We start from the raw sequence: 25,769 nt of genomic DNA on the forward strand, positions 1-25,769 counted from the left end.
TATTGACATACGATACGGTCATGACTGTCTGCTCCCTCACTTTTAATTCTCAGATGGTGTTGTGTTCGCTTTGTTCAAGAAAAGTTTTCATACAAACTTCTTGTGGCACTCACATCCTCCAAAGCGGAAAGCGTTTGATGACGTTTTTCAGCAATGATGGAGGCCAATTCATTTTTCTGTCAAGGTTCTCTTCATAATTTTCTGATCTTTACCTTTGAATTTCCTAAATGATGTCACCTAAATGTTAGCCTTGGTGACTTCTAGGTGCCAACAGTTGCCTAGCAGCTGTTTCATATCAATGATGGTAATATAACTTCAGCAACAAGTTCTCGACTTTCCAAGTTGTGATCAAAAGCTGACAATTTCCATGTGAAGGCAGCGTTAGTTTGTTGTGAACTGCAACATCCTTATTTGAATCTGTCTCTGGACCTTTGTTGTATCTCATTTCCCATCTCTCCCTCTCTCTCTGTCTCTCTCTCTCCTCTTGCTTCCTGTTGTCATGTCACTGCTGCAGTACCTTAACCTTATCTCTTAATGGTAGTTGCTCTAATAAATGTGTAGGAAGCATTGTCATTGACCCTGCAGCTTATGATCCGGTGATGTGATGAACCCACTCAGACATCCTCTTGACCTCAGTGAGAATCGGTAACTAATTTTAAGTTGCGATAATGGCACATCAATCTCCCTCCATTCATTATTCTGTTTGCTTGTTTGTGCTTCCATTGAGATTAAATAAATAAATAAAAAGGTCCTTCGTGAGTGACCACAGGCATTAGTCGTGGCCGTGGCGCCACTGTCTGCACGACTCCGACTGAACCAGGATCAGTGAGGGACAGTCTCCATCGCGCTGGGTTCCCTTCCTCTTCCTTTGTTTTTATCCCGTTTCCTTCCACGCTTTCTTAGATACTGTTCCCCCCAATGGAAGTCTAAACAAACTACAATACTGTGAAAGTAAACAAACGCACAAATATCATGTCCCGCAACCTTGACCTTCACCAAAATCAGACCCGGTTTGGACTGGAGCTTGGGGACGAGGTTTAGGCGCATGGTTTTGGTACTGTTGCTCTAGCGCAGTGTAATCAATATTTCTTTGATTTGGATTTATTTACGATTATAAAAGAAAATGTGCTCATTCAGACAGAAACTGATTGGAATACAAACTGGACGGCATTTGTGTAAACCCCTTAGACACACAGATCTTACTTCTGATCTTAAATCTTGAGCATACAGGCCTCCCCAAAGTCAGCTGATTCATAAATAGGACAGAAGAAGAAGAAATAAAACATGTGACAAAAGAAAGGAATGATATTCAACAGAGCCTTTCAGGACACAAAATCAAAATCTACTGCATTTTGTAGCAGCTGTGTTTCTACTGAACTGATTGATAAGGGTGGCGGCTGGAAAATCCCAAGTGTCCTTTAAGTGTAATAGGAGATCAAATCAAAAGGAACTTAAGCAGAACAATCTCCTATGACTGCTCAGTTATATGTGGAAATAGAATGCAGTGATCCAGTGATTATAATTTCCTGGTGGCCTAATGGCCTTCGCTACCCATTTTTTGATCAGACAAAAATGTTGCATCGTGTCATCATGGGTTTTTCTAGTTATTACTGCCTTACAAAAGCCAAACGTGTCCCTCAACAGTCAGCGTGTGAGTCTAAATTAATGCACACAAACACGAGCAGTTGTTTAGAGAGTCCACCTAAATGCTGTGCAGTGTTTCTTTGAACATATACAGCTGGCGATGCAGCATCCATCAACATGCACGGCTCTTAACTTGGTTAATGCTTGCATTAACATTAATGAGGCTTTGCACACTTTTTATGCAGCTCTCGCTTCTAATGTTACTGATCACCCTTTTCCACCATTTCAAGCCCATCCATCCCCACCCACGTCATGCTATTAGACATATAATGGAAGTCTAGATTAATGGTTAATTTCCAGGAAAACCCCTGTGTTCTGTCATAAAGTGCTTTCCATTAATTAGGGACTCTCTCAGAACGGAGTGGGAGAGGAGACGAGTGATTAATGAGCTAGCTTGTGCAGTCAGCAGCTCGTCTAGTCCCAGTGGTGAGCGTGAGAGTCGGACCAGCAAAGAGAGAGGAAGAAAAATAAATATGTGGCCATTGAAGAAAAAAAAAAGAAAAAAGAAAGAAACTGCATGGAAATTCATTACAGGGGTAGCTGGGTGCAGTTTCAAAGGGATAGCTGGAGCATTTGAGCTGAACTGTGAGGGAGAGGGGAGAGCGAGGCTTGATTACGCCCTCTCTGGTGCCAGGAGTCCGGCAGAAGGGGATGGGTGTGTGCTGAACTGAGAAATGAGAATAAGGAGAACAGTTCAGGCAGCGTCTTGACTTCTTTCAGTCTCTGCTGAAAGCTGAATCACGGCAGAAAGATTTGGAACTAAGGAACGTGCACAGAACTGACTATTGCGGGACAAACGCAACTATTAGTTGAGCTTTTAAATTATTGGGAATGATATCTCTCTTATTAAAATAGTTGCAAGTGTGTTATACAAAGATGTTTTCACTGTTTCTCAAGGTTTTGGATGTTTGCATCTTTAAAGACATTCATGCTTATCTGCTTTCTCATCAAAAGTTAGATGGGAAGATCGATACCCTACGATCTGAGTCCTGTGTATAAAGCTAGTTGCTGCTTCATGCCATATTCATCTCATACAGTGTTGTGACTAGCCTATTAATTGACCCTTTGTAAGAAGGCCAACTCAGGGTCTGGTCTGTCTTGCAGCTTTTATCTGGACATAAAGCGCTAACTTAGCTTAGCGTAGCTTAGCATGAAGTTCAGAAACATTTGGAAAACTAACTAATTGAAACAAACAAGGATTAACCTTTTTACAGAGTCAAGCTAACTGCTTCCCATTTCTAGCTATATGCCAAGCTAAACTAACACTGGGAAGCACTGAAACTTCATATTTAATGAGAAGCTTGTTCATATTTTTGAAAATATAATATAGTGGACTGTTAATGTAAAGCTTCAGCGAGTAACTGTTTATCTTAAATTAACAGTAAGGCTGGAAATTGTCCAAATGCAGCAAAATCCTCCTGCCAGCGCTAGCTAGCTCGCTTCATTTATCTTAAAGCTAGCTGTGTGTTCTTGTTTTGCAGTTTCTTATTAGGCATCTTGAATCAGGCCAGGTGAGATTTGTAATCCCCACAGCAAATTCTCTGTCTATCCTAGGGTCTCTTCCCAGCTGACCATGCCAAGTTAACCTGGGCATCAGGAGGCATCATCACGAGATGCTCTAAGCACCTAAGCTGGCCCCTCTAGGTTTACTTTACGCCTCCTCTGGATGTTTAGAGCTGTTGTTTTAGGGTAAAACAGTTTGTGGAAAACTGATAATGTGTGCCTTTGTAATTTGTTTGGTTGGTTCTTGTTCATTAGCACAACTGGAATCCCCAGAAGTGAGTGAGAAAGAGGAGTGCCAGACGACTGGTAGCAGCTAACGTGACTCATCCTATGTCGTGATTGCTTGTAATTTATAAACATGGGAATTATTCCTTCCACTTTTCCTCCCACAAAACGTAAAGCTGCCACCGCGTCTGGCAGACATGCATCGATCTTCCCTGCATAATAGCAAATTCGCATGTTTTCCGAGATGTTGGACTGCTCCTTTAAATCAGGATCAGCTCTAAATGGATAAATATTTTAGCTGGCTGATGTTACCGACCCTTGGCAACGTTTTTGTGCAGAGATTCCTATGGACATCCGATTAAGAGGGCAGCCTGGCGCGAGTCCAGAGGTCTGGCTAGACATTATCTCCAACACCCCTGAATGTTTTCATAACGGGGCCTCGTAGTCTCTCCATTGCTGGCCTGTAAGTGGCTGGGAGTGGGCAGCAGGAGTGTTTGTGCGTGCATGCATGTTTATGTATTCATGCATGTGTACGCGCCGTGAGCGTGTGTGAGTGCAGAGTAAACTGCCGCCTTGGTGGGGCAACACACTGTCTGCCATATCTCTGGTCTCGAGTAGAGCCATTAGGGGAGCGATGAAGCTGATGACATGTTGTTCCTGTGACAGGCCGCCTGGCCCCAGACTCCTCTCTGCTGCCTCTGAAGCTGTGGGAGCCCACTGAACGGCCGCTGGACAGACACAGAGACGCAGGGACGGCGTTTATTTTGGGAGGTGGTTTGGTGCCGGACACCCTGTCTGCTCTCCCACCAACCTTTACACACCACCGCCCCCCTCTTCCCACGCTCTCAACACACACACACACACACACACACACACACACAGAGACACCTCATCGCCAACACACGCAACCAATCAGGATGCTTTTACTTGTTTTTGGCGAGAGCAGCCAAATTGATGGTAATTGACAGTCTGACGCAGATTCTTTTAAAGGAGCAGTCCACGAAAAATTCACCCGCGTGTTTTAACCGAGCAGAAGCAGGTTATGATTTATCAGGCTTTGAGATTTCTGCCTCCGCACCCAGTTTGTCTGCAACTCACAACAGTTTTATGGGGATAAAAAAAAATGTTCATGCACAGTTAGTCGATATATTTTTAGGTGTGTGTGTGCGTCACTGTAGCACTGGTTTGTGTTACCTTTTATCTAAAAACCTATGACTAACGCACACTTCAGATCCAGCTGGTGACTCTTGTTCCACCTCATTTCTCGTCTCTTTCTTTTTCTTTAAATTAAAGCAGTGGTTTCAGTCTTGTTCTGCTCTTCTTCTTGTTCTTCTGCTATTTTCTTTTCCCATTTATGGAATCACTGAGCAGGGAATAGTAACAATACGTGATCATATAACTGTAATTCATTGGTGGTGTTCTTGGCCGCATAGACGACTGATTGTTTTTTACATTTTTGTGTCCAATAACCAGTTCCTATTAGGTCAGCCGGTAAGATTTTCTTCTAGTAATTGTTTCTTAGGACATACGAACAAGGTAAAATAGAAGTAAATATCATTGCTTAACCTTTACCCATATTACCTATTATATGGCACTATATGGGATTAATGGAACAGTGTACACAGTTCATTATACTGAACACTGTGGGAACTGTATTCGTCCATGAATGAATATCAGATAAGTGGGATGTAATAGGGAGGGACTGTATTCAGGTTAATGTCATCCTGTCTGACTCACATTAATTACCACTTGGTTAGACTTAGCTGGTCCCTTTTGATGTCATTGTTTCTATTATAATCCCCAGTTCTTAGATATGTTCTTTATATCACGAAAACATTGTCCTTGATTTACCTGCTTTGTTCGACTGACTTTAAGGAGACATTTCAGTGTAAACTATTCCATAAATGCCTCCAGGTTATCAGCCACACCTGATGTGTGAGCTGTGACACAAATGTATGTTACATTTTGATTTATGTGTGTGGTGAAATGAAACCCTTCTCTGGCTTATTGCCGGCTACAGAAAAACAATAATATACAGAAAACAACCCCGCTGACGGTGGATAACGTCGCCCGACAATGCTGCCGAGCTTTTCTGTTAGTAAAATGGCTAGTGTTGTCATTTTAAAGGACAATAAATCATGTTTCTTGTGGTTGTTGTGACTCCAGCGGAGCTGCCACTGAAACATTCAACTCTCTGGACAGAGCTCGTCCAAAACACGTCTTACTTCCCCCTCCGCATCTCTACATCTGATTGAGTTACACACATTTTGAACAGGTGCCCAGTGAACCTCTCTGCAGCCACACACACACACACACACACGCTGCTCTCCTCGTCTTCCTCAGCTCTCGCCTTCTGTCATTGTAACTCGACTCTCACTTCCACAGCCAGCCCAGTAGTTCCTCGTATACGCTCACATAACTTGTTAAAATGCCAGTCGAGAGCTGTGGAGGCAGTCACGCTGGCACATAGATGGACAGTGTGACTGGTGGTGTGGCTCTGCAGGATACCGTAACCTGCACCGGTACTATAAGGAGAGATTGGGGGTTCAGTGTCTTCCCCCAAGGAGTATTCAATGAGCATCGAGAGCCAGGAATCGAACCACGTTCAATTAATTTGATTTATCACTTGCTTGAATAAAATCCTCAAATCCTTCCTTATGTGTCCCCCTGAAGGCGTGCTATAATTTTAATACACCCTCAGGGATAAAGGAAATAAGTCTTCTATAAAAGTAAAGATGTATTTGCAGTAAACAAAACGTGATCAGGATGTCTGGCACCAGACGTTGTTTTACTGAAATCAATAATGTAAAATAGTAAATCCTTTTAAACTCCCACCAGCTGTAGGAATCTAATAGCTTTACGCCCTTCAGGTCCATGTTTGTGTCTAAAACTTGAGCATCTGGAGCAATTAGGAGCTCAGTCTTAAACAATGTAACAGAAACACATGGATCTCATGTAGTTTAGGTCGTTTTCTTTTTTCATTCATATGCGTTTAATAATATGTTTTTATAACAGTGATCTATATGTGTTTTGTATTGTGTTCAACGCGCTCCTGAACATTTCCAGTTTGAGCCGAGCAGAGGAGGATGTTGCGTCTTTAAGAGTTAAGAAACTTGAAACCGTGTTTGCGCAACAATCAGTGCGCCTCAGCCGCCAAAGTGTCTAGACTGGCACATGATGGCGGGAATCAACCAATGGCTCCAGAGCTTTCCTCTGGGGCCCCGAGAGAGAGAGAGAGAGGGAGAGAGAGAGAAAGAGAGCGAGAGAGAGAGAGGGGCAAAAAGTGAAAGAGAGATAGCGAGAGAGAGAGAGAGAGTCAATTTCTACAGACTCACGGAGCAGACCCAGGGATTTCAGTTTCAAAATAAAAGCATCACATTTACGTTTTAGAAGTGTGTAATTTTTACTTTTTACTTGAGTCTCTGTTGCTGCTACTTAGTTAAACAGATTAATGTATTTTTATGGATGATATACTTGTCAACAGACGTTTGAGAACTGTTCTTTACAAGCTGCTGGTTTTAGATCAGCAGTGAAACGTGGAACATTACATTTGACCACATGCAAGTTATAATACATATCATGTTTCCAAAAATAAACTCAATACTAAATATATATTTAGATGTAAACTAACGTATATTTTCAAAGATTAAAAATGCCCTTATTAGTAGTATATTGTTGATATTCCAAGAAACTTTCCAGGAAATTGTAGATCTGCGAAATAAAGCCAGAGCATATATAGCCTCTAGATAACAGACTCTCAAACTTCATTCCTTCTGCTGTGTATATTGCAGCTTTACCTGCGGTGAATCCTAACCATCATTTTAGTAAATGTAATGCTTTTGGATCAAAAAAGAAACCAGTATTTATGCCTTCTTCAATTTCTAACGCATGATGGTTCCTTCGGTTTTGACACTTACTTAGAAAAGCTAGGAAATATCTGGAGCTTATTTTGAAAATCACCGCCACATCTTCCTGGTTCAGTTCCGTGTGGCTTGACTCCACTGTGTGCAGGAGCGTGTGTGCGTGTTTGTAAGTGTACGTGTGTGTGCGAAAAGGACTTGCAGGGGAGTGGAGAGTGGAGCAACTCCAGCTCTCTTTAAAACAACTTCTCAGCACGGAATCCGTCCTGGAGTTTGGCACTGGAGTCCCCGACCATCTTTGCTTTATCCCGGGACGCTGACGCGGAATTGCTGCTTCCAGCGCAGCGACACTGGTCATCGGGATTTCAGTGTTGTGAGGATTTATTTCGAGGTGAAGGAAGGACCCCGGGATCCACAGATCTCAGTGAGAAACTCTGGAAAACTTTTGGGTCCATGATTCTGATGGTCTTTTGGTTAATGTAAGCTGATACTGGTCCTTGGGCGGTCTGACTATGGTTTGTGAATTGTGTGCGGGGTCTCCAGAGTGTTGGGGAGTTGAAGGCATTGTGAGAGGACTGGCAAAAGTTGTGGCTTAATTGAGTTGGCGACAGCAGGTCACTGAGCAGTGACTGCGTGTAGCCTCCTCGCTCTTCAGACGTTTGGTGATGTTTAACGCAACGCATGACTGAATATTACTTTCTAATGCTGCGGGGGAGCCAGAAATCGGTGAACACCGGCTGCGCATGTTGTGCGCACCGTGCACACACTCCAGGTCTTGTGCGGCGAGTGTAAATCGATGTGGCATCTCCCGAGAAGCGGACGGGACCGACAGGACTCATCCAAAACTGTCTAGGTTGTCGTATGTTCAAGTCGAAACGCTCAGGTCTTGTACGGCGACTCTGGAGAAGCCGTCTGGTCACCGAGAGCGACGGGCGGGATGGAAGCAGACGAGGTGAGGGAGGACGGAACGGTCAGTGTGGCAGACACTCAGGAAAGCTCCACAGCCACGAGCAGCGGTCGGTGACACACGCTGACCCGGCTCCGGGACTCACGGGGGAGGCTGGAGACCTAACGGAGAGCACGGAGAGGGAGGAAGACGAGCAGCCTGAAGATGATCGGGGTGCCATGTGCGTCCCGGAGCACAGAGGCTCTCGGCGAGGACAGGAGAGCGACAGTAGGACTGTGACGTGTTGTTTGTTTGGAGAATGGGATCTCAGACCCCGGAGCCCGTATTGGGCCCCGAGAAAAGACGGAGGTGGCCCTTGTCAGTGTGCACCGAGGCGTGCGGGGCTGGAGGAGGAACTCGCGAGCACCGCTCATGCTTTTTTGAAAAGACTCAAAGAGAGATCTCTGGATGCCTTGGTGAAGGCTGTGGAGACCAAAGGAGGGATACCCGGCGAGTGCGTCATGGTGCCGAGCACGGAGCTGCGGCTCTGCGCTCATCACATCTCTCCACAGTATCTCCTGTGTAAACTGTTCCGCTGGAGCGACCTGCCGCTCACAGCTCGACTCAAAGCCCTATGCCACTGCCAGAGCTTTGGCGCAGTGGACAGTGCAAAGGTGTGCTGCAACCCCTATCACTACAGCCGTCTGTGTGGGCCAGGTAAGGACATCAACATTTAAGGGGTGGGAACCGGGTGAGGGGGGTTAGTGTCACTGAGTATATCCAGAATATACCTCATCCATAATCTAACACCACACTGACATAACAACAAATACACCCATGTGATCTCATTCTGCTCTGTTAATCTCCACTAAAATGTGAAGTGTAACCATCACACGTCCTCATCAGGGCGCCTGAGAGTCCATAAAATAAAATAAAAAAACGTGAAGGTCCAACATGAAGGCCTTGCAGAAAGTTAATCCGATAAAAATAAAGTGCGTCAGGAATTTAATTATACTTTATGCATCAAAGATTGATGGTCCATAAAACCAAAAGATAGCATGAAATTAATGGGAATTTCCAATAAATCTGCCTGCTGCCTGAGGCCTGCAGCCGAAGAAGAGTGTTATTATTGCTGATTGAAGTGTCAAACGTCACATTCATGAAAAAAATGCATTCATGGAGTTATTTCTTTTCCTCGCTGTTAATGCTTCAGAGTCGTTTGAACTGATTGCACTGTCTCTCTTCTCATGTTTTATCGCCTGTCCTAAAGTTTTATAATCTTTTCATAACTCGGATTTCCTTTTATTTTTTTCTTCAATCATTACTTTGGTGCCTCACGACATTCCAAACACATTACACACTTTTTTTTTTAAATGCCCAAAAACTTTGCCGCTTCCCACATCTTCCAAATGAAGGTCGCTCTCAAGTTGCACTTAGGCTCTTTTTCCTCTGACAAGGAGGTCCTCCTCTTGTTATTTAGGTGAAGGAGTGCCGATAATATACAGTTTGCATAGTGCTGGCGCCAGACTGACTCGCTGGGTATCTGACTGACTGAGGACTCCGGCAATTACTGGCTCTGCTCTTAAAGGGGCCGCAGCCACAAACCCTTGTCCACTTTGCACTGAAGGGACTATCCCAGCAGCAGCAGCAGCAGCAGAATCGTTACTTAGTTTTCAGTAATGTTTTCACCCAGAGGTCATCTTTTGAGTCTGTGCAAATATAAATGTCTCTGTCTTAACACAAGCCGAAGATAAACAGTCAAAGCTTTTTGTATGAAAGGGAAGGAGAAGGCCACGGTCTCTGGTTTGAAACGCTGGCAGGCTCAGACTGGATTAAGCTTATTCATGTTGAATTGTACAAATTAAATGTTTATTGCTGTGTAACCATGTTGCTTGATGCAAATTGGGCCTTATGCATAAGTAAGAGAGACTTACAAAGTTGACATCTTGCAAGAATAACACATTTAATCAAAAGAAAAAACTTGTTATCTTACAATTTGACATAAAAACAGTAAAGTCAAAAAACGGAGTGTGTTTTAAGGATGTCAGGAGACAAAGGTGTGAAATATGTTATTGTTATTGTCTCGTTTGACAATGTCTCAGCGCTAAAATTGTTCTTTTTGGTGTCTTGTAAATAGGCATATGTACAAATTAACATTATAGAAATTGTTTTCTGCACAAAACGCTTATGTATATGATATGTACTTCAGTAAGTATTGTTCCACGTAGTCACTAAAACCTTACAGTGAGTGCCGATTAGTCCTGCAGTATTTATTTTCCTTTTTTCATAATTTAAGATTAATACCATCCAGCCTTTAACTGACCCTTATTTGTTGTTGTGTTTCCAGAATCACCTCCTCCCCCATACTCTCTGTCCCGTTCAGAAGTACACAAGCCACTGGGTGAGTGTGGAAAAAAAATGGCTACCGCATTAGAAACCAGTCACAGAGACACAGAGTCGGCGTCACATCTTTAGACTGGAAACCCAGATCTCTGGAAAAATGAAAAAAAAAAAAAAAAGCTTCTTGTGTTGAAAGTGACATAGCTGGTGCAGATTTCAGTTTTGATGATGTGTACAGATTTAAAATGTTCATGCAAACGGGCAGTCCGCTCTCAAACTATCCTTATAAAGTCCCTAAAAACTACATGGGGCTTACAGTTACATCTGTAGACAAACCAATCGATGCCTCTCTATGTGAATTATACGAAACTTTGTGTTTTCATATTATCAACAGTTAAAAAACTAAGTATCTGTCATTAAGAAGTTGAACTTATTAAATAGTTTGCTTTTTTTCCTATAAATTGTTGCTGAATCTGTATGTTTGCTCTCTTTGTACTATTACCAGACTCTACTCTGTCTTACACTGAAACTGCACCTCCCCTCCTCTCCAGTCCTCCTCACATCATGCCAAGAGACTACACAGGTGAGTACCTTTCATAATTGCGTCTTGGACACTGTGATTCTTGCCGAGGGAACTTTTCCCACAAATAACTTTGGACGCGCGTAGGGGAAAAGGTTTGGGGACACGTTCATTAATGGAAACGCACGTATGCATCCTCTCACTGTTTACATGAAGGGTAAATTAAACTCACTGGTGTTGTTATGTTGTGCTTTGCTCCTATTTTCAAAGGCGGCTAAGACAACCATAAACTCCGGTGCATAAAGCTTCTATTGTCAGAGAGGCATGGAGGGCTCGGTGGGGGTCTGGGGTCTCACTATCTAGATGCCGCAGCAGTGTAGCCTTTCTGTCTCTCTTTCCCCGTCTACGCTTTCTCCACGGCGAAATATTTCACTGGGACGAAGCTGCAATAAGATCCCCGTGCATACTCCCAATCCCCTTTGCCTCTCTAGCCACCCATCCCCCTCTTTCCCTCTTTCTTCCCTCAAATCCCTTCATTCCTCTCTGCAATTGAGCAGTGGAAAGAGGCTGGCACTTTGGGGGCGGGGGAGCCGAGCAGCTCTGATGAGGCGGAGGTGTAGAGTTTTGTGTGCGTGTGTATATGTGGAAAGAGGTGGGGTGGGGGGAACGAAGGGCTGCGTTTGGACAGGAAACAGCCCCCTCTAGATGATGAAACTGGAGCTTTATTTGTTTACGTGCTGGGGTCGGGTGGAGAGGTCCTTGTAGCGTTAGAAGAAACCCACAAACCCACTCAATCAAGCCTCCCTGGGCTCACTTGTGGACGGCGTTGAAAGGTGAATGGGCACCTATGAAGTCTATGCAGTGTAGTCACGGCATCATGGATCCGTCTGAAGAGTAGACGGAAGAGCAGGTTTTCTGTTTTTTTTTTTTCAAGTTGGTTGCATGCAGACTTTTTTATTGTAGATTTACTGAGGTATTGCATATATTTTCCATATTTAAGGATAAGGGCTCCAAATGAACATGTCACCACTCTCAGAAGATGCTTTAATTGCACTGATTTTCTATTTATCATCCAGGCTATTAATTAAATACAAAGGTCTGAATAAAGTTAGACATGCACTCCTGCTGAGACCTCCAGCAGAGTGTAAAAATGAGTATCAACCATTTAATAATATAAAGAATATAATATAAGCATGGCTGAAAATATATGGAAGCGGGTTTCGTGTTACAGAGGTTTGAGAATTCATTCTCCACTCCACACTTTTGAGTTCAAACTAATCATCTATAGTACTTTATTTAGCTACTTTTCACAGATCTAATAAGAAAAAACTGTGTCGTAATTAGAAGCTTTGTTCAAAAATCATTTAAAGTCTGTTAAGTCGAGGTCCCGGGTCGATCAAAAGTCAAGTTTTAGGCCATAACTTTGTGACATCTTCAAACCACAGTATTAGAGAGGGTGCTTTTTATTGTCTGCTCATGGAAATGACTGGAAATATATCAGTTTTCTTCCGAGATGTGGTGTGTGCGTCGTTGCGTCTGTGTGTGTGTGTGGTCTCTGATCCCCTGCCCCCCACACCAGAACGCTGGAGCCGAGAACCAGAGCTCAGGCCAAGAGCGTAAGTAGGAGTGAGACTTGGGTAAACAGAGGCAGCCAAGAAATCTGCATGCAGCATTTGTTGTTAGCTTTGACAGGTTATGAGGCTCCCGTTTTGAGCTACAGCCGGCCCGAATAACAGGAAGTCAGCCGAACGAGGTGCCTACTTCAGCACGTATCAAAGAATTGGCTGCAGCTTTAATGTTGGTTAGATCTTTCAAGAGTGTAGATGGTTCTTTTTGTGCAGGTAATCCACCGGCATATCATCTAAAGCCTGTGATGTTTTCTTTAGAACAAATACAAGCATTGAACATGTGCTCGGGCACTTTAGCGTCGTTTTTTTTTTATTCTTTTAAAACCCAGTTATGCTCTCTAGCTTTAAAAAAAAAAAAAAAAAAAAAAAGGAACAGCAGGGTGTGGTCCATACATACCTTTGCCCTGGCCTCTTTTATCATTCGATCAGTTAACGTTCCCTTTAAACCGCAGCAAACAGCCCTGCCTTGAAAAGGGAAATGCCTAGTGGAAGTTTAGTAGGCTTATATCTACTTGGATCGTCCCTGTGTGACTCCAACAAAAAGTGTCATTCAGCTGCTTATTGTCAGTGCGTGCGTGTGTGTGTGTGTTTATGTGTGTGAGACGGAGAGACGGAGACAGGGAGGAATGTCTGTCTGACTCGGTGATAAGATCGTCTCAGAGTGCTCACATAGGGGTTCTATCAGGACGAAAACACTCACGCACACATTCACCAATCACGCGATTTATTGGAAGGGGATGAAAAGTGCTGCGTCTTGAACTCCACAGTTAATGTATAAGGGAACGTTAAGTGTCTGCCGTGTGTTGGATTTGACACGGCTTGCGTTGCCTTTTCTCTGTTTATTCGGAGTCTAACTTGGAACAGAACATCACATTTGATGATGAGCCTGATGAATACGGTGGCATCGGTTATAGTGCAGCAAGTGGGTCAAAATATGCACAAAGGAATTAAACTTATGCAAGATTTCCTCCAAATTTTAGTTCCTTTTGCACCTACTGTTAGTTTTTGTGCACCCATGAAATGTCAGAATATTCTTAGAAAATTCAAGCAAAGTTAGAAGCACAATTCCGAAAGTTTTTGTCGTTACTTGCCGAGTTATTGACGTCAAACTGCCTGTCTTTTTCTTATATCACTTTTGGGTAATTAAAGGCAATTTTATGATTAACATGCATGTGGTTTAGGTGAATCATGGTTCGAGTCTTTGGTGTCCTTTGCTCTTCTTTATCATGCAAATACTGGAAACAGCTATCAGCGTGTTGTTTAAATGCCTCAAGCTTCAACACACCTTGTTTATGGCGTCCTTGTCATATCCAGATTGGGGCTTAAAATCACGTGAACACACCAAAGACCCAGGAGACAATTTTTCATTTGAACTCGACTCAACTTTGGCATTAAGCTGCCGTGAAATCAGGAAATTAGACAACGGAAGGAGCACTATAAGTTCCCGTTCAATCGGGAACCAGCGAACGTGACAAAATGTCACGATTATAGCGAAAGATAAAAGGTTAGCCGCCAAGCTAAAACTAGCAACAGTATGCTCAGGCAATCAGACAAATATGCTAAATGTTCAAGTTATAATTCTGTAAGTCTGTGTGTGTGCTAACATCCCACACGCTAACGCTCAATGCTAATGTGAGCATCCGAGTCTGACGCTACATTAAAATGATACTGATCATGTAATATAAATCAGTAATTCTCATTTACATATTTGTATATTATGTATTCCTCTTCAACATATGAAGCCACTTTGTCTGCAGATTAGTTTTTCCTATTGACTCTTGTTCCACTTATTTCCACAGAGTTGCACCGTTTAGCACTAAACGTGAACGAGGGTTTATTTGAACAAATATTCAATGTTGCAGCAGGCTCTCCAAAATCATATCTCAGCTCGGTCCACTGCCAAACTCATGATACATACAGTATCCTCCCTCGTGGATCTAATTTCAAATTTTTGACATGTCATAAACTGACATCTCAAAATCCTATTAGTGCCGCATTGCACCTGAAACCTGCTTGTCACCTGTTGCCAGCTATGCTAGTATATTAAAAGTGCATTCTAACGTCTTAGAGCAAAATAATTAAAACACAAACATGACACAGTCTTGCAGACGTTAAGTGTCAGATGGACTTAAAATAAGAGAACACAAATGACATGTTAAAACATTGCATTTTTACAGTTCTTACTGTTTCAATAGTCATTTATTGGCAGGTTAAATTATATGTAAACAGACTTCTTTAATTATATGCATCAATATGAGTTTCTTTGCACTGAATTCAACTCTGAATTCTTTTACAACCTAATAGAAGCTTTTACACATTGCCGATAAGGTTATTGCTGCTCAAATGCTGACATGTGCAGCATATAATCAATAAAGCTGATGCAGACACACGTGTATAAGTCACAGAATGTAAATGCATAATGTAACACGCCTTCAGGCTAAATTTTATACTTTTGACACAGATCTAAGGTGTTTCTGGTGGGAATTGATATGCTGACATCTCTCCTTGTTTTCACTAGCATTTCACCGCCCCAAAACGCTTTTAGCTTCACTGTTATCTTAAGATATGGCATCATTTAGATTTTAAGAGGTTGTGAGTCTAGAATGCAGTAGAATAAAACAATATTTTATGCATTTTGCCATAAAACATTGACGTAATATTGTCAAACATTTGTTCACCTTGTCATCATCAGACTCCGGCTTTTGCACATGTGGAACCAAGTAAAGCTACGATACTTAGTGGACATTAGTGTGGCCTGGATGCACTGAAGTAAGACAAGAGGGCTGCTCCCTCTCTGCCCTCAGTAATCATATTTTGGGGACTTGTTTGCTTAAGCAGAGCAAGGTATCAGCCAAACATCCTGTCTCAAAGCTCCGTCTGCACTCTCTGCAGCATTAACCCCATGAATTGGCCCTTTGACTGATGTGGCACGGCCCAGGAATGTTGGGAAATTGGGAAGGTGAGGGGGAGCGGGGTCTCGGAGTGAAAGAAGTGGGAGGGGGTGAAGGGGGGGGATAAGGGGGTCTGACTCTGGAGAGTGACATCTGATACGTGTTTGAACATATTGCCGTTAATACTTTAGAAACACGGAGCCGCGCCGACATTCTTGGAAGTTTGGGAAGAAGACAGTTTTAAGAGTTTGAGTGCGCCGTGCTGCGTTAGCGAGCGTAGCCCGGCGCATGTTGAACAAGGTTTTGTAAATCATCTACCGAGGCTCTGCCGCTCTCAAGTAAAAGATTTGACTCATAAGATATTGCACGAGATAATTCTGCAGAAATCAAGTAAAACATTGATTTCTCAAGTGCATCTGTCTTTAAGTTGATCTGTAAAAGTGATTGCAAAGACACAAAGTAAACACCTTCATTTTACTGAGCGCAGTGAGAATGTGTCTGTCTAAGTCTGGACGGGTCCTCCTGGTGACCTGAACCTCCAGCCTGTTTGCTGGCACGCGTACAACACTTGCTCTTATGCCTGACTGAGACACATTAGACTATGGAATTCAACATCAAGCGCTGGCCCATTAACCATTTGCCATTTCCTCAAATATTTTCCATCGTGGCTCTTTTTTTTTTTTCTTCGCTACGAGCAGAACTCGAGGGTTGAAGACGCAGCGCACACAACTCATGGAGAACTTTTTTGTTTTCAAAAGCATTTTTCGTTGGTTTTCACATTTTAGGCCCTGTTCCAGATTTTTGACAGTTATTACAAAGCTGCGTTCTTGAAATAACATTTATATAAAATCAATTTGCAACAGTAATAACACGAAATGCATGCAGACTTAACATTGTGAATGCATGTTATGATAGTGACAGCAGCCTTATGAAAGTGTTTATGTTCATACACTGACAGCACTTGGTTAAAATTTAGGGAAAATTGTGTCTGAGACCTTTGGTTCCCAAATCACGGGATCAGCTCGACCCAAAGTGCAGATGAGTGCACCATTTTGGACCATAGTTCTTACAACTGTTGGAATACGTTCTCCCTTTATGGGGTGCCCACGCAGCAGGAACTTAGAACAATCATAGTTCTTAAAGCTTATTTTTAGGGTCTTTTTTTTAGCTTGTACATCATGGAAGTAACTTTCCCGAGCACAGGAGTATCCTTGAGTGACGTTAAGTGTACGCTGATTGGCTGAGCACATGAAAGCAACACCGCAACCGCCTTTCAAAAAAAACATGCACACATAGGTAAATCGTTGGCTGTGCAAACAAAAGAGCTTCATGTTAGCTTTGAAAAGCTGTTATATAACTTCTCATGTCACAGGTCACAGTTTAGCTTAAACCTGACATAAAGAAGCAGGTTAATTGATCTTTGCGACGACAGAAAGCAGAAGAAATGCGAGTCCACGTCACGTGTTCGGTCTTTTGAACTGCAGCTCTCTGACTTTTGATTCCGTTTATATTCTACAGCGTTGAACCATGTGTTCTTCTGTATTTATCTTCTGCGTTTAATAAAGAAATAAAGCTGTAAATTCTGCGCTAATGGAGCCTCCCAAGGCTTTAATGCTAAAACATCAGCTACAGTGCAGAAAGCTTCTTGGGTGAAGATGCCCACAGTCAGCATGCCCAAAATACTTGTGGGTAATTGAGGTTCCCATGTTCAGAACAGATAGTCTGAGAAGGATTATGTTGTGTCCAGCATGGACCCAAAAGCAAGAAGCAATAGGACGTTTATCTATAACCCTTTTTTTTCATCAATAGATTTGTTTCTATGTTTGATCATGGTTCTTTATATATTCTGTCTTCATAGATGTGATGTTGCCTCATGTATTTGTGTTAACAGTGTCTGCACTATAATGCAGCTATATGGAAATGTGTTTATAGACTTGCAGAAGCATGTCTCAGTGATGTACACCTTGAAATAAATAATTGGCAGGCGTCCCACTTTATGCATTTAGGAAATGAAGTTAAGGTTGACTTTCAGTGTTTCAAATAACGATAATGTTATTGTTGGATCTTCTGTGCCTGCTTATATTCACTTATATTCAGAGGATAAAAAAAATATCCACCTCTTGCTCTCTTTCTTTCTTTCTCTTGTCTTCCTTCGTTCTGTCTTTGTAACCCGTATTCTTGCTCCTTCTCTTTTAGACCATGTTGTCAGGCAATCACAATTTAAAATAAGGTTTAAATTACAGGACTGGCTGTGGCTTTCCGTTGTTCCCTCAGAGTTTTTGCCAACTCGCAATTTGGCTTTTAATGGAATCCTGCCATGCTGCTGAACCTAAAGATTCTTTGCAGATGTCGACAGGCTCTGACTCTATGAAATGTAAGAAACTGTCGCCTGTGCTGCGAGCCCTGACTGCAACGCTCGGTTGAGGCAGTTCATTTCATTAGTTTATATTAATTTCTGGACATGTTGCTGCTCGTTGTCAGTGAGAACAAATGTATTCAGACACTGAAAACCACATCTACCGTGTTTGATCTCTATTATCTCACTCAGTATCTTTGTTTATGTTAGTTTGTGTTGCTTCATTTTCTAATTAAAGCAAATGTAATATAAGGAAAATGGCGCAAAAAAAAACGTGTGCGTGCTTGTCATGGTTACGTGTGCATGTTTTTCAAGGCAGCTCTACTGAATTATCACAGGTTTCACGGTCCTCGTGTCCCCTCCTGACCGTGTGAGTTATGTATGATTGTGCATTGTGTTTTCAGCCGGCTCTGGAGCCTCGCATTCGGATAATTCTCCCAAATTAAGTTGAAGAAGGAATTTCATAACTCCCTCTCCATAGTGGAACAAATGGATCTACTCCACCAATAAATGTGTGTAATTATGTTGTGAGGAGTGAAGGCCATATAGTCGCGGCCCACGTGAGGCTCAATGAGAGACTTGTCAACTTGACCCCTGTGACTGGCTGAGCGGGGGGAGGAAGTGTTGAGGAAGAGGGCCTGTCCAGGAATGTGTTGGGAGGGGAGACTTGTCAACTACCGAGCTCTCTGCTGCTCAGAGTCTGCCTTTGTCTCTCTGTTCAGACCTAAATCATCTTTCTGGTGCAAAACTAAAGCTTACGGTTACAATATCTTTATAAAGAACTTTTCATCTGTTGTAGTGTCATGTTGTGTCTCTGTAGGTAGGCTTACAGGTATAGAAGTTACACAGATAGCATAAGAAATGTAGTTACGCTGCTGCGGCGGTGCAGCCTCCAGGTAGAAAAACTGCAGTTCCTCAAACGACCACTTGAGGCTGGCTTCAAACGTGAGTCAATCCCCGTAAACCTCCATGCTAACGTAAACAGAAATAAACATGTTTACAGCCTGGTCTCGAAAGTTTACTCCACCATTAACGTCAACTGTAGAGGTGGTTCATTTTTATACATCTCAACTGCTTAAATTATATCAAGCTGTAAAGCCATGTGGCTGCTTTGAGTGGCAGGTGGACGCCGTCACAGGTTGTTAGCCGTCTGCGTTGGTGTCCCCTGCCTTCCTCAGCTCCACTCGCTCTCCAGCTCTTTTTGCCCATGTCTGAATTGGCCGAGTCAAGGAAACCTACGGTTGACATCGCGAACCGATCATACAGAAAAGCTGTTTCCAGTGCAAACTATGACTTTGATGTGATTAGTTTCACCGCTCACTGTAACGAATGATAAGACTGAATGTAAACAGGATTACATTGACGCCCTCTGTCTGTTCCTCTGTATGTGTTTGCTAGAAAAGTGTAAAACATTTTTTTTTTTTGTGGCCACAGTGATAACACAAACTCGGTGGATGATACGAGGCGTGACAAGCAGCAAACGTCCAGGATGTAATGATAAATTAAAAAAACCGAGGCATTCCTTGGCTCGGGTTGTTTGGCACTTGCACTTGGGGTAGCAGCAGAAACGCAGGAAACTAGTTACTTTCTCTCTTCCTTTTGGAGGACCTTTCTAAACCGCCTCTAAACACATCTTCGCGGGACACACAATAACTTTCCCGTGGCTTAGCTGCCCCGCAGGTTCAAGGGACATGTCCGGCCGGCCGGTGGAGATTTGTATTTCTTGTGTTATTGAGCGCAAAACATCTCTAGTTGCACACTGCTCCCTCACAAGATCCACATTACAATGGGAAAAGAGGGAGACGGAAGGTGTGTGTGTGTGTGTGTGTGCAACAATGTGTGTGTGTGCAACAATGTGTGTGTGTGCTTGCGAGCGAGGGCCCCGTTGTGTTCGACTGTAAAGGCCATGTCTGGCGATAAGGCAGCCCACTGATGGCAGAGATAGTCGAGACGCCAGCTTAAATGTGGCTTGCTGGATTGAAGTTGCCCTGTAATGATAGTTGTCTCAAACAACATAGAATCTACCATTCGTAGGCAGGAAGGGGTGTTTCTTTTTTGTTTCTTCTTCCTCATTTGATTTCATTCCTACTTTTTGGGGGGTTTATGGCAGGAAATGTGAGGAAGTTGAATCAAAACAAAGCATCTTAGAGCAAACCGACAATGGTCAGTAGCCGAATTCTATCCTCCCCTCTCGTCCCTCTGTCCCCCTCACCCTCCCTCCCCACCGCCTCCCACTCCCCAACCCACCCACTTCTTTCAGCACAGTGGAAGAGTCTAATAACTGGAGGGGAATCTAATCCTTGGCACTGGATGAAAGACGAGGGTCTCCCTCCCTCCCTCTCTTTCTCACAGTCCCTTTCTCTCTCTTCATTTTTTCCGTGGATGCTGGTTATGCTTGGCAGGTTCTCTCTCCCTCTCATTCTCCCGCTCCCTCTTTCACCCAGCTCCTACCCCTCTACTTCCCCTCTTTTCCTCCCCAACATTATTGGTTTCCATGCAGGTTAAGGTTAGCACTGCTCGGACTGCAGAGAGAAGAGGAAAGAGCAGCTAGTTTAAGGGAAATGGGATTTTTTTTTTCAGGTGAGAATTAGATGATATCACTTTCCTCCTTGTCCATTTTATATAAAGCTTCGCATCAAGGCTGGTAACAAGGGCAGACAGCTAGCCCGGCTCCGTCCAAAGGTAATCATCTACCTACAGGCGCATTTAAAGCTCAATAATTAACATTTTGCACTGTTTTTGTTCAATACGTACAAAGCTACACTCAGTCTATCAGGCGTTAAAAAGCCTTGTATCATATTCCCAGCAAGGCCCAAACCTTTTCTTTCATATCTATTCAGTCATGACCGGAAGAGGGTGAAGACGAGGAAACGAAAGTTAAAAGATGAGGTGTTGTTGTTTGAAGTCCAGGTTCAGCAGTCAGCGGGGAGCCGGCAGGAAACCGACTGTCTGACCCCTGAACTTTGATTGCTACTGCTTTCTTTTTTTAACTACTCCATACATTCAGGTTGCAGATAACTGTGACTTAATTATACTAAAAGATTTATTTTATATTCATCTTATCTTCCCACCTTTGTTGAATCCCTGGATTAAAAAAAAAAAATAAAACAAACAAACAAAAAAACAGCTGTGAAGTTTAGGGGGAGTTTCGGTGAGATTGGCACTAAGAGACAGTGATTTTGAAATGAAATAACAAAGGCTACTTATCTAATTGGTAAAGAGAGCTGTTAAATGGTGGTCGGCTTAAACGCTTGCAGGACTGTTGTAATTGCTGCCAGTCCTCACGTACAGATGCAGGCATGCACATTCACATTCACATACACACGCACAGCTTTTTCAACTTCCTCCGCTCGAACATAAACACACCGATAACCTCTAGTCTGAACCCCTCTTTAGAAATTCCATTGAAGAAGTCGCTCGGCCTCCTCCTTCCTCCCTCCCTAACTCCCTCCCTCCCTCCCTAACTCCCTCCCTGCTCTCCTCCGTCGTTCTCACACGAGCTTGTTATACCTTCTGCTGGATGATAGCCAGGCTGAGCGTGATGACACTAAGGACTGCGCCAGAAACATTAAGCATGACTTGCCGTTCCACTTGGACTGTCAAACACGGGTGGAAATCATGATTGAGAGTTTTGAACTTTGCAGCGCATCAGTCAGTTTTCAGAGAGAGAGAGAAAAAAAACAGATATAAGAACGTTAATGTGAGATTTACTAGTCATACTTTTTTTTTTGGTGTATGTGTAAGTGTTTAGAAAGGAAAAACAAAGTGAAACTGAAATCAGAAATACAATACAATAATGTAAAACATTATTTAGATAAACAAATAAGCACTCTTGGTTATACTGTACATAAAAAAGGATATTAAAAAATAAGGTAAAAAAGCTAAAACTGTACTGTATGAATAGAAATTATTTAAACTTATAAAAGAAGTCTGTTTGCGTCAAACAAAGATTCTTTCTCTCTGCGATAAACCATGTGATATGAATTCTTAATGCGTCAGGCTTTACACTTAAAAGGCAGGATTTAATTCTATATCATTTCTTGCGTCATTCATTACACGATGAATGATGAAATTAAAGTGTGCTGCGTCTAAAAAAAAAAAAAAAAAAAAACTTGAAAAGTCCCGTTTTTTTATGTCTTCTTTGAGAATTAATTTGATGGTGAGCTCATAAAGTCTCCCCGTGTTTCCCCAGACATGTTTGTGTTGCCTTATTACAGGGAAGAGCGTGGCTTGTAAAAGTGTGTGTTTGTTTTTTTGTGTGTGTGACGGAGAGAGAGAGAGAGAGAGAGAGAGAGAGAGAGAGATAGAGAGAGAGAGTCAGGGAGAGACATAGTGGGAGAAAGAGAGAGATCCTGCTAGCTGAGCAGGCTGCTCTCTTATTGGAGAGCTGTAAAAACTCCAGACCGCAGGAGTTGCCAGCCTGGAATTCACTAATGACACACGTGGGCCTCAGATGAGAAGTGCAATTTTGTGTGTGAGTGTATGTGTGTGTGTGTGTGTGTGTGCGTCGTAATCATACAGTTTGGATCCGAGGAATCAATTTGTGCACGTACATGTGCAACCATGAGGCCCTGTCTCGTCATATGTTGAGACTTATGACTTTCCTGCGTGTACCAACCCCGAGATAGACTCCGTCCCCCTGAAATGAAAATGGCCGCTGTGCAAACATAGCACACCTAGCCTAATCTCGGTCCTGGTTTCACCCAAAAGCAGCCTGTTAACGGGAGAAGGGCCGCCACCATTCTGGCCCCTGGTGGAAGAAGAGGGGGTGCTGGCTGGAATATGAAAGGAATGGGGCCACAGGCACATGGGTCTTTAAATCCTCTGTGTCAATAGAGTCTTTGGAGCAAAATAATGGCATCACTCTGTGTGGGAGTTAATGTGAGCTGATAGCATGAGGGCTGGGGGGTCAAGGGTTCACGGGCTTGCGCTAGGTTGACAGAGAGCTGAATGCTTTCCACCCCCCGACTCCCCTCTCCGCTGCTCTAAACCTCGTCTTTAACTCTGGACCTGAAGGAGAGTTATGGAGGGTGACGGTGAGGGATGTCAGAGGAGGAAGTGGGGTGATTGGCGTTGACAGTTTTAGCCCGCTTCTCAAAATACGACAGACCGATGACAAATTAAAGGCAAAAAAAAAACGGATGAATGGAAGCAACGTGACTGCAAATACCTCCGTGCATAACATTACTGGAGAGCTTAATGGAAATTATTTGAATCATACTGTATATCGTGGAGCAGTCATAAGACACAATCATACATCTAGAAAGTCTTTTTCAGCTATAGGACAGAAAAACATCAACAAGAAAGTGATATAGAGTCATTTATTCATTAGGATAATTTTGCATAAGGATAAGAAGTGCACTGCCAACCTAACTGGACATTTGTGAGAGATTCTTAACCTAAATTTATGCTTCTATGTCGGATATACGTCGTCGCTACACTGCAGGTACGGCTGTAGCCTGGTGTGCACCTCCTCAGTGGCCGGACAGTCACAGGAATTTCTCCTTCTGTCTCCTACTCACTATCTACTCTGACATCTTCTCAGTTTCAGTAAAAATATAACAGTTGTTCAACATGTATGAGCTCCAGCTCTGAGACGAGCCGCTTGGTTCGAAACGGCTTTGTTTCAAGTGCACAGAGAAGCTCGACACACTCGGCCACAGTTTTTAAATAATTACAGAACTATGCCACCAGCGCACAGGTGTAACTTTTTACAGCATGTGTAGGTCAAACCAATCTTTGGACATAAAAAAAAATGCCTGACTCTGAACCTCGCTCAGATTATTATGAAGGTTTTGTCCTTGATTTTGTCGCTCATTTGCTGTGGGCCTGTTGTGAAATGAAAATGAAATCATTCTATCACCTGCTGTTAAGTTATTTTATTGTCCTGAGGAATGCATGTGTATTATAGAAACTAAGGGGTAGAAGTTAGCTTAGCAGACTTCATGTACTGCATATCTATAAGAAGAGAGAGACATAGTGAGCACATGAACCAGATTTGCCTCTTAAACTACATAAACTACATAAACTGCCTGCTGAGTTTGACCAGGGGACTACGAGCGCCTGATCCAATTCTGGCCGTGTGAACACTCTTTGCTTTCGCATGCACCTGTTTTATGTTTCTGCTGCTGCTGTGGACATGTGTGCAGCAATCGCCCTGCGCAGTAAATATTTGTTATTTACTATTTGAGAGGAGTGTTCTTTTTTTAAGCAACAGCATAAATAAAGCACGCTAGCATTTGGTAGCAATGAAAAAGAATTCAGAAGTAGCATATTAATAATGCTTTCACATCGTAAGATATGAAACACACCGTTCTCCACGGTAAGATAGCACAGTGTTTGTTTTTAGTATTAAAAAGGCGGCTGGTAAGGATATGATGAAACCTTGGAACCACTGATCTAAACAGTGCAAACAGTGAGAGTCATGCATTTATAAGAACGTCCTTCTCAGCATCACAAGGAGTTACTGATGTAAATAATGTTAACCTCCCCTACCAACCACATATTAACTCCTTTTCCTCTTTTCTTTTCTTTCAGACACTGGTACCTCCATCGGCTCCACGGCCTCCGGCGGACATCGCTCTCACTGGTGCAGCGTTGCCTACTGGGAGCAGCGCACACGCATGGGACGCCTCTATCCAGCCCACGAGCCCTCGCTCAGCATTTTCTATGACCTACCTCAGGGCACCGGCCTTTGCCTCGGCCAGCTCCACGCCAACGCCTACCACAGCCGCCGCGAGGACCCCGGCGGCCACGGCACATCGGGTCTTCATGGACACCACAGCCATGGAGGTGGAGGGAACAGCAGCAGCAGCAGCAGCAGCAGCAGTATACAACAGATACGCAGTAAAATAGGTTTCGGCATCGTGCTGAGTCGTGAGCCGGACGGAGTGTGGGTGTACAATCGCAGCCAGCACCCGGTGTTTGTCCACTCACCCACTCTGGACCCGCCCAGTGCTCGAGGGCTGAGGGTGAAGAGGGTGATGCCGGGTTTCTCCTTCAAGGTGTTCGATTACGAGTGCTCCAGCTGGATGGCGGAGCAAGGACTGAAGCCTGAGAGCCAGGAGGGGCCCTGGGACCCCCACAGTGTTCGCATCAGTTTTGCTAAAGGATGGGGCCCCTGCTACTCCAGACAGTTCATCACCTCCTGTCCCTGCTGGCTGGAGGTGCTACTCAACAACCACAGATAGCACACAAACACTCACAGACTGACAGGAGGTGTCCTGACCCAGTATCCGAATTGTAATCTACCTAGATTTAATATAAAATTTATATATTATATAAAATATATTATACATGTAAATACTTGAGTCATTTTTACGATGCAATTATTTATGTATAGTGTAATGTGTATATGGACAAAATAAAAAGGAACAAGAATAAGCACTTTTGATTCTATATATGCATTACAGATTCTCATTCTGCAAACATAAAGTGTAAAAAAAAAAAAGGACAACGCTGGTTTATGTTCTCATGATTTAGCAATTCCTTCAGAAAGTATGCCACACACATTGTCAATAAACTATTTGTATTAAATGAAGACTTTTTTGTGGTGCTCTTGACTGTTACGTGAGCTGGGGGTTGAGTTTTCGGTGGCGCGACGGGTTATTTATGGAGTACAATCAGCAGGAATTTATTTTTACCTTTAGGCAAAACCAGGCTAGCTGTTTCCTCATCCTCTCAGACTTTATACGACGCTAATCTAACCATCTCCTGGCTGTAGGTTCACAAGTTATGAGAATAAATCATTCCTTTTTAAAATAGACTCACATACAGTCTCTACTGTAAATGAATTCTGATGGACGTGTCTTGAAGTTGTTTGGACGAACCACGCTGGGAAATGATGGCGAAGCAGCGTTCACGCTACTAAGATTTTACACTAAATGACACAATTCGAACATCAGTTGGTTTTGAAT

At 43.1% G+C, this 25,769-nt stretch overlaps 1 protein-coding gene across 1 annotated transcript; it reads left to right on the forward strand.

Annotated features, from left to right (window-relative positions):
* Positions 1–7,433: 7,433 nt before the first annotated feature.
* LOC311485950 (mothers against decapentaplegic homolog 6-like) lies at positions 7,434–25,415 on the forward strand. The gene is made up of 4 exons (XM_084541688.1): positions 7,434–8,835; positions 10,466–10,519; positions 10,964–11,041; positions 24,391–25,415. The coding sequence occupies exons 1-4, from the start codon at positions 8,094–8,096 to the stop codon at positions 25,041–25,043; spliced, it is 1,527 nt and encodes a 508-aa protein (XP_084397814.1). The 5' UTR covers positions 7,434–8,093; the 3' UTR covers positions 25,044–25,415.
* The last annotated feature ends 354 nt before the right edge of the window (positions 25,416–25,769 follow it).

Source organism: Chelon labrosus (assembly GCF_963514085.1).
Source record: "Chelon labrosus genome assembly, chromosome: 3".
Lineage (NCBI taxonomy): Eukaryota > Metazoa > Chordata > Actinopteri > Mugiliformes > Mugilidae > Chelon > Chelon labrosus.

What these genes read in the sequence shown, in the direction of transcription:
- LOC311485950 (XM_084541688.1), top strand. Translation starts at nt 8,094, where the DNA reads ATGTTCAAGTCGAAACGCTCAGGTCTTGTACGGCGACTCTGGAGAAGC. An exon ending in CAGCCGTCTGTGTGGGCCAG is followed by an intron (nt 8,836 to 10,465) that starts GTAAGGACATCA and finishes TTGTGTTTCCAG; the next exon opens with AATCACCTCCTCCCCCATAC. An exon ending in AGAAGTACACAAGCCACTGG is followed by an intron (nt 10,520 to 10,963) that starts GTGAGTGTGGAA and finishes TACTATTACCAG; the next exon opens with ACTCTACTCTGTCTTACACT.